Source organism: Aulonocara sp. 'chitande type north' Nkhata Bay, linkage group LG10 (genome assembly GCF_057382095.1).
Source record: "Aulonocara sp. 'chitande type north' Nkhata Bay isolate Kocher_YH1m ecotype deep benthic linkage group LG10, A_spYH_male_GT1.1, whole genome shotgun sequence".
In the NCBI taxonomy this organism is placed as follows: Eukaryota; Metazoa; Chordata; class Actinopteri; order Cichliformes; family Cichlidae; genus Aulonocara; species Aulonocara sp. 'chitande type north' Nkhata Bay.
This window is the reverse complement of record NC_141353.1, coordinates 22,323,792-22,340,387: the sequence shown is the minus strand read 5'-3', so window position 1 is coordinate 22,340,387 and position 16,596 is coordinate 22,323,792. Positions and strand designations below refer to the sequence as shown.

The window sequence follows — 16,596 nt, the reverse complement described above, 5'->3', positions numbered from 1 at the left end:
AAACATGCACTGCTTTCTGTCAACACTACCTGAACATGAAGACCTAATTACTCTTTCAAGGCTACATGCATGGCCTTCAGTAGGTTGGTATCTGTCCCTGTGCAACAAAACCATCCGTATAAAATGTGAAGTTAAAAAAACAAAAAAAAAAAATTCATTAAAAATAAACTGAGAAATTGAATCAAAAAGAGAAAAAGTCATTCTCAGTTTTATAGAAAGTTTATTTGAGCTTTGATCTTCACAGAAACATGCAACATTTATTCAGATTTTATCTTTATTTAGAAGTGAAAGGGTTACAAATTTTATTTATGTAAAAAATACAACAAGCAAATATCAATTAGCAGTTAAAACTTAAATACGGACACATGAACAATTAAACGCTGCAATTTAAGCAACCTTAGATTTTTTTTTTTTATCATTTACCGACTGCAACATGACACGCATTGATTTCTGAGCTTTTAACAACACAGTAAATGAAGGTTAGCTTTAGCAGAATAAGAATGAATGATGCAGCTCTAACAACAGAGTCGGGTAGCTGTTGGTAAAAATACTGTTCTCTTACATTTGGACAGAGAGAAAAGGCTCCTGTCACCTCCTGTGAAAACTTGTTACTAGTGGTTCAAAACACCAGCTCACACATTTTAATGTAATACAAGTCTGACACGTGCCGCTGCCGGACTCAGAGTTTCTCATTTTCAGACGTAGACGTCACTTAACATCAGAGCAGGTTAAAGTACTCACATCAATTAATCTTCCAAGATTTCAGCTGGATAATAAACAGAATATTGAAATAAGATGCTTGCTGGCATGTAAAAACAACAACAACAAAAAACAAACAGGTAAGGTTACATCCTTTTATTCTTTTTTTAAATTATTATTATTATTTTATTAACCCGTCCTCCAGCAGAGTCATGGTCTGAGTGCTTTGTTTCGCCAAACACATTTGCTTTACCAAGGGGAGCACTGTAGACTCTATCACCTTATTTATTTACTTTATTTTATTTCATTATTCACATTATTATCAGAGGGGATATAATGCCGGAGCGGACAGGAAGTGAAGGCCAGCTTGGTGATAGAAAGGAGAAGAATGCAGGGGAATAGGTTTACATCATTTTGAAACGAGCATAAAGTCGTCCGTCTCTACTTGTTGCCGCAGTCAGTGCAGAGGATGTCTTTTCCCTTGGCTACGAAACGCTTGTTGGACAAACTGAGGGAGCACTTCTTACAGTTGAAGCAGTATTCATGCCAGGAGCTGCCCTCATAGTTCACCACATTCACCCCTTTACCAAAACCTGAGAGGAGAGAAGAGCAGAGGGGAGTTAGACCGTGTCTTTGGTCTACCTTTGTGTGCCACCTGCTGGTCTTAATCAGTAAAGACATCAGCTGTATTTGAATTGCCTTAAAGCACATCTGGATCCGTCAGATGAAAAGTTACAAAACACCTTAAAATCATCTAAAGATTTAATTTTTTATCTTCAAATAGTTATTAGGTTTTTTTTAACATCATGGTGTGAGGTCCCCCCCACCTACACCTCTCTTTGCACCTTTGACTCTCTGTGTCATCCTTTAAAAAGCAGCTTAAAACTCATCTGTTCATGCAGGTGTTTGCGTAGTGTTTGTGTGCCTATGTTGCTTTTGGCATGTGCATTTAACTATTCTTTCTCTGGAAAAGTGCTATAAAGACAAACTTCCCTTTCTTTCTTACTTACCTGGTAGCTGAGTGCACTCAGTCATAGTTATGGTTCTGGTACAGCTTCCATTTACCTGTTGTGTTTATTTTAATGCCACGAGTTTAACTAAGAACTCAGATCTCAGCTGAGATCTGTGTTTACTTGTTAGTCGGTCCAGTCTTTCATGCTGCAATATCACAGACTGCATATGAAAGAAGGATGTAGCCACTGTGATGCAATAATATTTGTTGCAAACACTTTAGCTGAGTTTTTATGGACACAGCAGATACTGCGCACTACACCAGCTAAGATGTCATTCGAATGGTAAAGTGCCACCTGCTTTAACCTCCTTTTGACTCTAATAGAGCCATCACTTACAAAACAAACACCATGTTGTATTAAGACTTAGACTAACGAGTGAGAACATGCTCTCATTGTGAAAGCGCTGGTGTTTAGAAGGAATTCAGGTATAAAGCTAACCTGTGATGGGGTTCTGGCAGCCGCTGCACTTCTTGGCCACGGAGGTCTTGTAGCAGTCGACACAGAAGACCTGCTCCTGGTGGTTGGTGAAACTCGTCCCTGCCAGAGGCTTTGCGCAGGAGCTGCACACGAAACAGTGGCTGTGCCACGGCTGGTCCTGGTAGTTCACTCCTCCAGAGGTTATAGGCTGGAGATAGAAGTTAAGGGATGTTTTACCATCCAATTAAAATAATCTTTGAGTAGTTTAATTACTGTTAAAATAACATCTCCATCCGAGATTTGTTTAAATATTTTCCTTGGGTTCATTTTAGCCTTGATTTAGAGACGACAGTGGAGAGAAGGCAGGAAACTTAAGAGAACAAGCAGGTTGCTGTAAGCAGCCTCTGCAGTAGCCCCATGACATACTGCATGGTTCGCCTGCTCAACCAAGTGAGATACAGTGGCTTCCACATTTGTTACATTTAGCATAGTTTGGTATGAATTAAATAGTCGAGTTAAAAGTACAAATGAAGCAATAATTTATTAATAATCTGGTCAGTCATTAGTGTAATGGGGTAAAAGGCTAAAATGCAATTAGGCTGCAGATTTCCCTGACAGAAAAAAAATTATCCTAAGTATCCAAAGATTAAGATTTTATGAATTATTGCACTATTACAGCCTGCTTATTAAAGGAATTTTGACATGTCAAAGCAAATAAAAATAAAACAATGAACACAATTAAACATTTAAATGGCAGCGTGCCTAAAATTGCTATAAAAATGTGACTTCAAAGTGATCTTGGTGATATGAGGGTGGCCTGGTTCCCTGTGTGAGAGAAATTACCTTCTTGCAGCTCACGCAGTGTTTAGCGAATTTGTCATCATAGCAGGGGCTGCAGTAAATGTCACTTCCTTTGGAGAGAAAATTCTGTGATCCTATTGGTCGTTTACAGCTGTAACAGGTGAAACACTCGTCGTGCCACGAGTTCCCTTTGTACTCCACGCTCTCTGTTCCTGCAGGGGAGAGGAGAAGGATTATTACTGCTAATGCTGAATAAATACAGTAGTACAGAGGACATTTTTAGGCCTGCATGAGTCCTTTTATTTAACAATAGTTTGACACTATAATAGTCAGTACACCCGTACTGCCCTAAATCATGTATATATTTAGATGTTCTGATGAAGAAACTCTTTTGAAAATGACTTTTTCCAGCTAACTCTTTGGTTTTTTAATCACACAAGACAAGCAGATCAGTGGGCCACCCTCTACAGAGCATTGGTGTGAATGTGATCAGTCGTACCCGCCAGTATGGGTTTATAACAGCCGTGGCAGCGTGGAGCATCCTCTCTGGAGCAGCACTTCCCACACATGATGCGGTCATCCTTGGTGCTGAAGGGCTCCTTAGCCAGAGGCTTGTAACACTTTGCACAGCGGAAACACTCCTCGTGCCAGTATCGGCCCTTGTGGCTGAGCTCCTGATGGAGGAAAACGGAGAGATTTTTTGGAGGGTTTTTTTGGATGACAGCTGGACGCAGGTGGCAGGAAATACCAAAACTTCTAAGTCCACACAGAGAAATGCAGCTCGATAAGACACCTTTGTTTCCACGGAGATGGGACGGTGGCACTCGGCGCAGGAGTTGGCGCAGAACTTTGTGTGGCAGCGAACGCACACCGGCCTCCCCTCGTTACGGACGAACCTCTTCCCCCCGAGGTCCTCGCGGCAGTAGAAACACTGCGAGCTGTCCGCCATCGTCAGGATACAGTCCCACCTGCAGCAAGAACAGAACGGAGGGAGGAAGTAAAAGCTCTGCCCAGCAACGGCGGTAAACACCACACTTGTTTTGTTTTATGACAACAGATAACGGTTCATATTTTATGATTCATGGGTCAAAATGGATTTTAGTCGTTTGTGGTTTCAATTAAGAACTTTTGGTCCTCACCAAACAGCACATCTTTAAAACCAATCACAAATTTTTAAGCATGAGCTCATTTTAAACAATCCAGCTGCAATTATTTATTCTCATTATGGATGAGCCTCCTGATCATGTGCTTCATTAATCAAATAATTTCTTTCTAACAGTTCTGGAAGCAACTTCCATTTTCCACCACTTCTTCAAACCATCAGGTTATTTTCTTCTTATGTTCTGTGTGCAAAAATCTTTGAAAAACATAAAAAAGTTAGATGAGACAAAAATGATTACACGGATTGCTCGGAGCTGAAATTTCTCCACAGAGCACATAGACCATAACTATTCACCGCGGCTCAGCTCTGTGGGATGTTTGAGCAGCTGGTGAAACTAAGACACCATCAAAGAGGAAATCAGAGGCTGAACTGGGATTCTGTCAGCTCACAGCTGCGTGTGAGCTGTGTGTTATTCGAGCTGATTTCGTGGATACACAATGACGTATCTGTCAGTGTTTCTGTGTACCTGTGTTTACAGTGGTTGTGCGGTGCGCTCGCTTCCTCTCCATTTATGCATCTTATCTCTTCCTGTTAAAGCAGCTCCTAACTGATAAGTTTGACAGCAAATTTTACAGCTGATTCGGGAGGCAGATGAATTAGGCTTTTATTTGCTCTTGACTTCCTCTTCCTTCCTCTAGTAATCTATCCATCCTCATCTTTGTATTCCCAGGCCATATACCTGCCCTGTTTCAGGGACGTGTCCAGATGTGAGAGTTTGTGTTGGTACTTGTATTGTGTAATACTACTTTCTTGTACTCCACAATATTTTAGATGCATGTATTGCACTCCATGCCATGCATTATAAAGCCAAACACCGATTCTTTTCTTTTTCAGCCATCATTGTCCTCTTGCATGACCCAGTTTGTTTGTGTTTGGTTTTCTCCAGATGTGGTGCTGTGCATTGTGGCCAGATGGCTTCACTTTGTCGTCGTCTGTCCTAAGGATCTTATTCCAGACGTTTTGTGGTTTATTTAGATGCAAATTTGAAAACCTACATTATGCTGCTATGATCTTTTTAGAGAGAAGAGTCTTTCTCCTGGCAACCCTTTCAGCCAAGTGAAACCTATCTAATTATCTATTATTCTATTATTATTAATTGCAAATATTAATGTTAGTAATATTAGTAGAATCTCACAATTGTAGCCTTCCTGAGGACCAACATTTGTTACTTTAATGGAGAATGAGGAAACCAAGAAGGTCATTAGGAGAGTAGAAGCTCTATGAGTCAGTGCCCCGTCTCCAAGGAAACGTATCTGGATCCATATCAAATCCTAATGGGTTCTTCATTTGCCCGTGCGTCATATCTGCACCAAGCTTTCTGAAATTCTGTTTGCTAGTTCTTGTTTAATCATGCTGACGAGCAGCACCGCAAACGTTGGCACACTTGATTTCTCACACTACAGAATCCAGAATTCACTCTCCCTAAAATACAGGACACATAAACGCCCTAAACATAGAACCAAAATCACCACGTTGACCAACATAAATCTGATCACAGAGCTGTGATTACAGGGCCAGAAGTTCAGACGGTAAATAATAAACAACATGTTGGTTAAAAATGTATTTTTTTAAAATCACAGCTACACAAAGGCACGGAAATATGGAAGAGGAGCGATCTCTACAGTCTGTTCACTCACTTATTTCCCACATCAGGTTCATGCTGCCTGACCACGAGGAATTCTCACAAACTGCTGTGAGACAAGTGTGTGTGTCCATGTGTGTCTGCACAGTGTGGTGAACGCATGAAGGAATGCCTGGCATGACTAATGTGGTGAGATCAGGAACGCTGACATCCTTATGACAACACACACAGACACACACACACTCCACTTCTTAAATGAACCACTCCCTTAGAAACCACAAACTATAGTGTTCACCTCCTGTATGGAGCGACATGTCGGCACACATTCACGAGGAAGTTCTCATTTTAGGAAACTCCTTTCCCAGTCTGTCCACCAGCCATTTCTGTAGTGCATCAAATGTAAAGGTCATTTAACTGTTGTGCAACTGTTATATGTACAGTTACTAGTCACTTTATTATGTGCCTCTTGCTAGTACTAGGTTGGACCCCGTTCGGTTCGGTACTAGTTCGGGGAGGCATCTGCTCGCTGACATCTCGGGGGGCTGACACCACCATAAATGAGTGGTGTGCGCACATGTGTGTATGGCTGGGCCTGGGTCTGGCAATTGCTGATCTTTGCCCTTTGTAGGGCATGTTCAGCAGGAATCAAGACAACACTTTTCTGGTCTTATATTGTCCAAATTTGGCAGGCCTGTGTAAATTATAGTCTTCGTTTCCTGTTCTTAGCTTACAGGAGTATCACCCTGTGTGACCTGCTACTGTATTCCATCTACTTCGAGGTTTGAGGTGTTGTGCACTCAGAGATGCTCGTCTGCATACCTTTGTTGTAACGAGTTGTGTTGCCTTCTTATCGGCTTGGAGCTGTCTGGACCTTCTCGTCTGACCTTTGACATTAACATTTTACCCCAGAGAACTGCTGCTCAATGAATATTTTCGGTTTCTCAGATCATTCTCTGTAAACCCTAGAGATGGCTGTGTGGGAAAATCCTAGTAGATCAGCAGTTTCTGAAATACTCAAACAAGCCTGTCAGGCAGCAACAACAAAGTCACCAAAATAAATTTCTTCCTCACTCTAATGCTCGGTTTGAACTTCACCGGGTCATCTTGACCATGTCTACATGCGTAAGTGCATTAAGTTGCTGCCATGTGATTGGCTGAATAGGCATTATTGAGTGTGTAGTGGCCATCACAAGAAAAACTGTTTGCAACTTGAAAACATTTCAAATTGGGATAAAATGAGCAGTTTTTTAAACATTCTACTTAATTACAATAGTGCTTTTAGCTCAACAGTAATGTTACCATGGTAACATGCTGATGTTTAGCGAGTATAACACTAACATGTTTTGCTAAATGTCTCTAAACACAGCTAAATTAGTGGTTATACAGGAAAAAGTGACGTTTTTGCCCAACGATGGTGCCAAAGGGAATGGTTAACAAAGCCATCAGCAGACATCTCATACAAAATCATAAAAAACGATCATCCCGTAGGACCTCGAGAGTCTGTGCAAAAATAGTATAGACTATCATTTCACTTCCACAGAGGCCACACTTTCATCATGGCTAAAATACCACTTTTGAATAACTTGACCTTTTCATTCAAACATCTGTTCTTTAGCTCATCTGGCAGACTCATCAGCTTGTGCCATAGCGAAGCGCCCGTCGTCCATCCGCAACTGACGAGAACCAGAATTTAATCAAACTCACATACGATGGGTCTTCACCCAAATATGTTCAAGATAACATTTGTCATTTTCTTTTTCTCTTTTCATTTCAAAACATAACTCTCATGCTTTGAATTATTCAGTTACACCTAATTTTGCTCCTGGTGTAGTGAACGAAGTTGAACTGAAACCACCCATCAGATTCTTACTGCTGATGAAGATCAAACATCAGAAGATACAAAACGATGCGACAGCTTGAAATATGGTGTCGTCACTGTGTATCCTGTGAAACGATGATGCTCATGCCTTTTATGGACGCAGTGAATGCTGGAGCACTTTGATTGGGTGGTGTTCTGGATGAACTTGTCGTGGATAGAACGGTTTGCGAGCCTTCTTGAAAATTAGAATCTATTAAGAAGTCATTATTTTGTGCAATAAATCTAAGCAATGACAAGCAAACTAAACGCTTTCTTTGTGAACTTCACACATTAGAATACCCGCTGAACTGCGATGGATCTGGATGAGCTGCTAGTGTCAGTGAGACATAATCGAAACTGATCAAAATGATTTTTAATGTGTTTCAGCTCGTTTGTTTGCAAGTGATTTAAACCTTCAACACAAGTCTTTTTGTTTTCCTCAGACTGGGAATGCTCATGAAAGCACATTTTTATGGCATAATTCAAAGTCTCAAATACAAGCAGATGAACATTTTCACAAAGTCTGGAAGGAAACCCGATTTTAATTTAATATCCAGTCTCAGGCTGCTTTTTGACAGACATATGAGGCAGAGGTTAAAGGTGCTGTGGTTAATAAAGTTGATTAAATAACTTCTTTGTGGTCTCATCTCCTTAACAGACAATAAAGCTCCGAACTGTGGAGCTGGACATATATCTTCCCCTCGGTGGCCGCCTCAATCATTACTCAATGGAGCAACCAGCAGCTGTCTGGTTTATTTGGTGACTGGGTGTGAAGAGGTTACTCATCCGTCTCCACTGGAAGAAAGCAAGTCCTGTCAGATAAAGGCGAGGTCTGGCATTTACCTGTTACCTCCTGTTTTCCCTCCACGCTTCTTGACATTTTAATTCCTTCTCTTCCCAAACTAATAAGGATTCAGCTAAGATTTCCAGTGCTCTCAATCCTGCTCCGTTTCTCATTTTTGCTTTCACCTGCAGAGTCGAACTTTGCAAAGACACAGAACTCTGCTCAGTAACCGCATAGAAGGCAGTATTGATGCTTGGCTATGAGCACCGTGAAATTGTTATCTGATGGGAGCTAAACAATGGCTGACAGGAAGCCAGGACTAAAACAAATGAGGTGTAACTGACATCAGGCAGCTCCGAGTACACTGTTGCTGCACGTCTTTACTTTGTTTTCCAGCAATAAATAGCACTGTGTAACAACACTGCAGCACATACACATCGTTTTCTTCCAGCTAAAGCGGCCAATACGAAACTCAGTCAGATCACCACGGAAAAATTAGGCTGTGTCACGCAGTCACGGCTAAAGGCAGAGTTGAGGGCAGTGCTGCAGCCAAAGAAAGCTCATTGTGGGAATGTGGAGCTCTCCATGGAGTGACATTAGTTTGTCCACACTTGGTAAATTTTATTTTTTAAGACTTTTAGTTGGCATTGGCATAAGGCACTGGTGGTAAAGGCTTGTGTGAGTCTTTATTTTTCTTATTGACAATAAATCAGAGTAAATTATGTGTTCTTGGGAACTATTTAAAGTCAGATAAATGCAGGATTGTGTGTGTGGGATTGAGTCAGAGGAACGACAGGGCCCATGGTTTGTCTCACTTTTAGTAGTTTCTAAAAATATTGGTGCTGTAAAATAAAGTATGACAGGGTTAAGATAACCAGGCATGTTTGTAGAAACGGTTCATTGTTGGTTTTGGTCTTTTTATGGCAGTTGTTAACAATAAGAAGAGTGTCATCCTTAATCCTTCATGGACTGAGTGTTCAGGGAATAAAGAGAAGTGGGAGTGGATTTCGGCTGCATTAGTTTTAAATCACCCTGAATCTTTTCCCCTCTTTCGGTTAAAGTTTCAGCCACCTTAGTGTGACGGTTACAAGTTGAAGCACTTCCTCCAACCCGAGCCTTCCACACTGTGTAAGCACAGAGCGCGGAAAGGTGACATCATGTCATGTGGACGAGGAGAAAATCAGGCAAACGTGTGGGGATGTGAAAGAGACAGCGAGTGCGCAATAAAGAAGCAGAGACAGACAAGAAATCTGCCAGTGCAAACATGACATAGTGTGGATTATTTTAGAGTGTGTACCAGCCGTGTGTGTGTGTGTGTGTGTGTGTGTGTGTGTGTGTGTGTGTGTGTGTGTGTGTGTGTGTGTGTGTGTGTTGGCATGAGCTTATCGCTCAAGAATGTAGTGGAAAAATGAGAAACAGGAAGTCTCCATCAGAACTGTGAAGCTGGCACAGTTCAGCCACACACACACTGAGTGAACTGTTAATATGCTCGTCCATACAGACTGACTGTGTTAAACTCATATGTCATTAATGCAGATTCCACAGACCCTGGCTCAACTTACGTCGCTCAGTATGTGCTGCAGGTGTGACCTCAGCGCTGACTTTTCTTTAAAAAATCACAGACTTAGCACGGCAGCCAGTACTTCTCTGCAGCCTGCAGATAGCTCTGCTAACCTTAACATGTCTGTTGTTCCAATTTCCTCCTATTGTGGCATTGCTATGCAGATTTTAGTGATGGGATAGATAACAAATTCTTATCATACACTTGGATTCAGAAATGAGACTTTCCTCTGGTTGCACAGCAGGAAAAATCCTGAGTATTGATAAGGAGTCACTCATTGTTTAAACATCAAGGCGAGGCATGAATGATGACTTAATGATGTTGCAGTTGTTGAGAAGCTTGAGACCTTTAAAATGTGGAAGTCTAAAAGTTTAGCAATTTAATGACTAACTTCGTGGGGGAAAAAAGTTGGGTAACATTTTGCTTTGCAAAGTTAAATCTACCCAAAACACAAGCAAACTGATGTGTATCGCATCATTGTGACACTTTTTTAGTTAACACAAAATAACTGCCTGCAGGGGCCTCAAGTCTGAATTCATCGTGCAAGTTTGCTTAGAAAAATATGTTTTAACCTCTGCATAAGCAGGAAGTGAAACTTTTGAGACTGCAAATGTCCACAGCATTAACCTATAAAGGCATTTAAGCAATCTTGTTTCTTACGTCTACATTAACAGTGATAACGGCCTGACGATGACTAAACTATGAGGAACAGAGGATTCTGGGTTTAAACCTTTATGTGTGGAATTTATCCCTGTGGTTCCATGTGGGTTTTTTTCCATGAGTTCTAGTTTCTCCCCTATCTTCACAATATGTTCATTTTTCTATTAAACCTCAGCATTAAAGCAGATTAGCTAGCTGTGGTCTCAGTCACATAGGCTTAGTTAGTTTTCAGTTTTACCTTTCTAAAGAAAAATTTGCATTCCCCAACTTGTTGACAAGAGGTTGGTGTAGCTTGCTGTATGTTTCTAGGTAGGTCTAAAAGAGAATGCGGCACCAAAAGTTTCCGTGCGATTGCTTTGGTCACGAGCAGATTGCCCGGGTTGCATATAGTTTGCATGGAAGACACCAATTTACCTGCAGATGCTTACCAGCTGCATGATAGTAAAACTCTTTTTGAGAAACCAAAGTAAATGTGCTCATTGTTGCAACCAACACATTTACTTTGAAGGGAAAATGTCTCCATTTACAGATTGCAGAACACTTTTCACACTTTCACTACTGCACTAGGAGCAGTTGGTGTTTGCAGACAAGTCTTCTGTACAAACTTCATGCAACCTGGGTAATCTGTTAGTGACTAAAGCAATCGCAAGGTGGTTTTCTGTGCAGCACCATGCACCTCATCACCAACTGGCTGGGAAATACACACTCTTCCCTAGCAACTGGTGGTTGCCAGGAGGTTGCCAACTGGTCTCTAGGCCTGTATGAATAAAACCTTGAATGGTTGTTTAATAAAAATAAGTGAAGAGAATTCACGTTTTCAAAAAGTAGCTGCAGCTTTGTTTATATAAATTAAAGTTTCCAAAACACAAAGTGTCCATTTCTGTTTACTTGGTTGAAGTTGTGTTATTTTAATGGCAACAATAGTAACAAGCAAACAGTAATACTTAGAATTTAACACCTGTAGCGTGAAAATATGGAAATTCAAAAGTTACTGGTCATTTATTAAAAGTTTCTTAAAGTTTCTTCATTTTCATGGAGAGAGTTGACGTTAGCAACCATCTGCACAGGTAATAACACATTACAACATATTACAACAGTAATAAAATGATTTAAAGAAGATGAAAAAGGATTTGGCAATCTCATCTGCGATATCTGAAGGACCTTGTATCAAGTTTAAGTGGCAACAAGTCTCTGGCTGACTAAAGAAAACAAAGATAACAATCTGATTGGTGCCCTTGTCAGTTAGGTGGTTGTTCTAAAGACTTGGTTAAAGTCCTTTGGATTACCATATAAAAGAGGTGTGTCCGTGTCTGAAACCAACAAAATCAACAGACAAAAAGAATGCATCGCAGCACCGTGACCAGAAGCTGCCCTCATTAGGATGCAATGTTCACAAACTGGTTTGCTTTATAAACTACATACGTATACAACTACCTTGGACACAAAGAGAAAACCATATTACCATATATTGTTGTTCAGATGGTTTCTCTTGCAAAAGAAGTGCTTTCTTTCAGTGAGTTTACACATTTGGCAGATACCTCACTGGATTCATTTCCTCTGCTATATTCACCAAGCAAAATATTTCTTAGAGCACCTTTAACGATCACACTATAGCCTTATCGTGGCCTAACAACACTGCAGTTAGAGTGCTCCCACCACTGATCCCAATCATTCTGGCTGAAAAAGAAACATATTAGTGATTAAAGCTGGGCAGCAAGTTCAGCTAAACATTTGTATTCTAGCGCGGGCCACAAAGAAAAACTTGAATGACTGTTTTACCTGGCCCGGCTGAGAGCTGCATTCCAGACAGTGGGATAAAGCTGATACAACAGATCTGAGTGAGGTCAAAGAAACAGCATGTCCCGCTACTACAAGACAGGCATGATGGCTTTACCAGAAGCTTCTGGTTAGATCCACTTAACCCACCTCGCTTTGTCTTGAGTTACACACTCCACTTTCTGCACTCATTTCTCCACTCAGTAACCGAGAAGACCTTTAAATCAGGAGCTAAAATACGTCTGACCAGTTTTCATGACATTTTCCATGTGTGTGTGACAGTAAGACCCTCTCCACTCTGGCACCAGAGCAGTCCTGCTGGGAAGACTTCCAAGTTACTCGTAAAAGTTTAAATTATCTCATGTAGTCTCAGGGGTTCTCCTGTCTCCAAACTGTTCCAGTCTACCCTCATAAATCTCCAACCAAGAAAATCCCTGCAAATCTCCGTTTCTAACCATTTTTCCAGATTCTTACTCCAGCCACTCCTCACATGAGTCGAGCCATTTTTAAACATCCAAACAGTTCCTGTATAAGTTCAACAGTTCAGCTGCTGTTTGCTATATTTCTCCTAGTCTTCATTCAGATTTATTTTTAATTAAATTTTCTAGCCTGGAGAATATTAGATAAAGGAATATTTTGAATATTTATTTTTTGAAATACTTCAAGTGTCTTGTCTGTCAGAAACCAGGATTAGCCTAGCTTAGCATAAAGACCACAAGAAAGGGGAAACAACTAGCATGGCTCTTTCTACTGCTTAAAAAAACTAAATGAAAAATAACTACGTTAAAATTAAATAAGCTACAGTGAACTCACCAAAGTTACAACCCAGTTGATATATTGCTATGGCCAATATATCTGTCAATATTATGTAATTGTTGGTATCTGATATTTAGATAGCTTATAAATGACAATTTAAAAAGTAAAGATAAAAAAGGAAGAAACACCCTTCAAATGTGTTATTAGTGTTGACAGTGTATACTTTGTCCACCAGAGGGCGCTGTGTAGCTTCCCTCTAGGTTAAAACAACCATAGCAGAGTCAGGGAGAGCATAAATGAGTAACCCACAACATGCTTTAACAATATTCACAAAGGGTCACTGCATGTTTGATTTGGCAACATTTTCGCTGCATCCACTCCGGATGTGGAGCCCCTGTTATATAAACAACAAATAAAATAATAATAAATAAAAAAACATTTTTATACGCATAATCTAACTGATCCTTAAATAAAAAAGTCAATTCTATCTATAGGATGTGATGTTAGATGCCGACTGCACGGAGTTAGGAATACTGTACTGTACGCTTGTTGATTGACTTTAACAACTGTGCAGTCATTAGTGAGCATCAGAGGGGACGATGGTTGATTTTTCTTTCTTTTTTTCCCCCTAAACCAGATCCACACTAGGGTGAGATATAAGCAGATGCTCCACTGTGGTGAGCACTAAAGGGAGCAGCTGAAAGTTGTCCTTTCCCTGCTTCTGGTCTTTATGGCTAAGCTAAAACCTCCTGGCTCTTAGCTTTTTATTCAACAGAAAATGTATGAATGAGAGTGGTGTCACTCTTACTTAATGATAAGTGGGAAGACTGCTTCCCCTTTTCCTTAAGATATCCTTACTTTATTGGGTACACCTTGCTAGTACCAGCTGGGAAATATTCCCTACAGAACTGCTTTTTCTTCCAAGCTCCTTAGACTAGTTTAAGACAGGCTTAGACAGGCTCTCCAATGTTGGTGAGCCTGCGTGAATTGTAGTCTCAGTTTCCTGTTCGTGGCACCCAAGTGTTGTCTTCTGCTGCTGTAGCCCATCTGCTTTGTGGTTCTATGTGTTGTGCATTCAGAGATGCTCTTCGGCATAACAAGCGATCTAAGCGATTTAAGTTATTGTCTGGACCACAGCTACCTGCCTAACTGCACTAAGATGCTGCCATGTGATTGGCAGATTAGATATTTGTGTTAAGGTGCAGTTGGGATGGCTGTGCCTCAGGAGGTAGAGCAAGTTAAATAATAATCAGACAGTTGGTGGTTTGATACTGAAACCCAAGCTGGTCCTGATGTGTTCATTGGAGTGTGAATGTTAGATTGACACACGTTGTCTAAAGCACTTGGTGAGTGCTCAAGTGGAGTGGAAAAGCAATTCTGTTAAGAAACCATCAATTTACAATTGAAAACTTAGGAAATTTGTAACTAATAAAGTGGCCCTCTTCCTTTCGCATGAGACAAGTTTCCACACCCCCTGATCAATGTCAGCACACCCAAACACAACACAACAGGTTTTACTGGCTGCAGGACAAAAGGCAACACACACACACACACACACACACACACACACACAGGAAGCTTTCTGTTTCTACCATGCTATCCATTGGAAATCTCTATTAAAAACTAAACTCTAGTGTTCACGTGACCATTGGGGATCAATAAAAACAGAAGACCACAGTGTCTGCACCTATTTACATTCAATCCTATTAAAATCACAACAGGCAAAACACAACAGGGAGTTACCATGACGTGAAGGAAGACCAGCAGCATAAAGTTTTATTGGGCTGGGACGTCTTTAATGGGACTAGCTCACTCTAATTTCTTTAACATGCTTAGAATCCAACTGAAAACTCCCCACAGTTGTGTGTGTGTGTGTGTGTGTGTGTGTGTGTGTGTGTGTGTGTGTGTGTGTGTGTGTTTGAGGCAGTGGAAGGTAGGATTTGGTTTTACACACTGTGTGTTTGCTCACAATAGGGAGTGATGTTGTACTCCATCATCCAGCAACAAAAGGCATCATTTCCCCATACCAACATAACATTGTGACTGTTTATTTAACCATGTGTCAGTATTTCAGCTTTATTTTTAGAACTGAAGCCTGCATGGCATTTTTGATACATGTGTTAACACACCAGTACCAAAGAAAAAAGTCCGGGGAGCTTGAATCCAGCTGGTAGAGCATATGCATCAATTACATGGCTACACGCACACGCATAAACGTTGGACAATGAAAAATAGCAGTACAAGAATTTTAATTGACCTCTGAGAGGCATTTTTTGGCCTCAGAGGTTCCATCATTGGACGAAAAAAACAACAAAAAAAGTCAGACTTCCTAACTGGAAACAGATTTCAGGAGCAGCTCAGGCTTTCACAAGTCAGCATGTAACTGTAGCTCACACGCACTCAGACTGACACTAACACACACACACACACACACACACACATATTACACAGACAGCCAACGCCCCGGACAACTTTAAGCCTAGTTTCCTCTCCGGATATCAAGATGCTGCTTTGCAGATTAAGTGTAAATGAAATCATTGCAAGTGTAAGAGAGGAAGAGAGCTACAGGAACCAAAATGTAACCTGCTCTGAGTTTGCGTGTTTATTTATTATTAAATAAAGTAAATAAGTAACTAAAAATCTGCAATACTTATTAAAGACTAATAACTGGAATACTTAAGTACAAAATAACCCCGCAGCAGCTACTCGGTCCCGTTTAAAATCCAGCTTTTATGAGAAGAGGCTGGGGTAGTCCGGTACAGAGGGTTAACAAACAGCGGTGCTCATCGGTCGGCTTACCGGGATCAGAGTGAGGTCTGCAGCGGTGGATGAGCGGCTCTCTGGAAGCAGCGGAACTCCGCTTCAGCGACGGCTTCACGTGTTATAAATACTGCAGCCTGTGGCCGCATCAACTCCAGCCAAACACCCACACCTCACACCGAGGCGCAGAGCTCAGCCTTCACAATAAGAGCCCACGCGAAGCCTCGAAAAGAAGAGTGGGTTTTCAAAATAAAAGTAAATATGAAGTTCAGTCAGCAGGCTTTCACTCAGAAATATTATACCTTTATGCGCAATTTGTATCTAATTAATATTCAAAGTCCACGACCTAGTTAAATGATGGCGCCGACATTTTATAAATATAATATATAATGCAAAAAAACTTTGCATGGTAGAGATTTTTATTTCAAATACTCCACAGCCGAACGACACACGGAGCTCGTCAGGAACTCAGTACATTACATGCTTTTTTTAAAAGAGTTACATAGCCACGCTACATAGATTTTGCAACACACACAAAAACTTGGTTTCAGCTCTATAAACATAATCTAAACACACTGTAAAGATCAAAAAGATACAATTTCTCAATCATCTCATTTTGATTTGTCCTTTAAAGACTTCGTGCAAGCTACACTTAATCACTCATGAAGATGCTTACTGCAATTGTAAATATATATATATATATATTAAACATACTTGGTGTCCCATCCTGCTCTTCATATAGCTGAGGACTGAGAATATAAATCTTG

At 40.7% G+C, this 16,596-nt stretch overlaps 1 protein-coding gene across 1 annotated transcript; it reads right to left on the bottom strand.

Annotated features, from left to right (window-relative positions):
* Positions 1-200: 200 nt before the first annotated feature.
* On the bottom strand, positions 201-16,002 carry LOC147320899 (four and a half LIM domains protein 1-like). Its single transcript, XM_086309146.1, has 6 exons — positions 15,869-16,002; positions 3,724-3,898; positions 3,430-3,604; positions 2,973-3,142; positions 2,151-2,337; positions 201-1,292 (listed from the first exon to the last, which is right to left on the bottom strand). The coding sequence occupies exons 2-6, from the start codon at positions 3,877-3,879 to the stop codon at positions 1,141-1,143; spliced, it is 840 nt and encodes a 279-aa protein (XP_086165272.1). The 5' UTR covers positions 3,880-3,898; positions 15,869-16,002; the 3' UTR covers positions 201-1,140.
* Between the last annotated feature and the right edge of the window lie 594 nt (positions 16,003-16,596).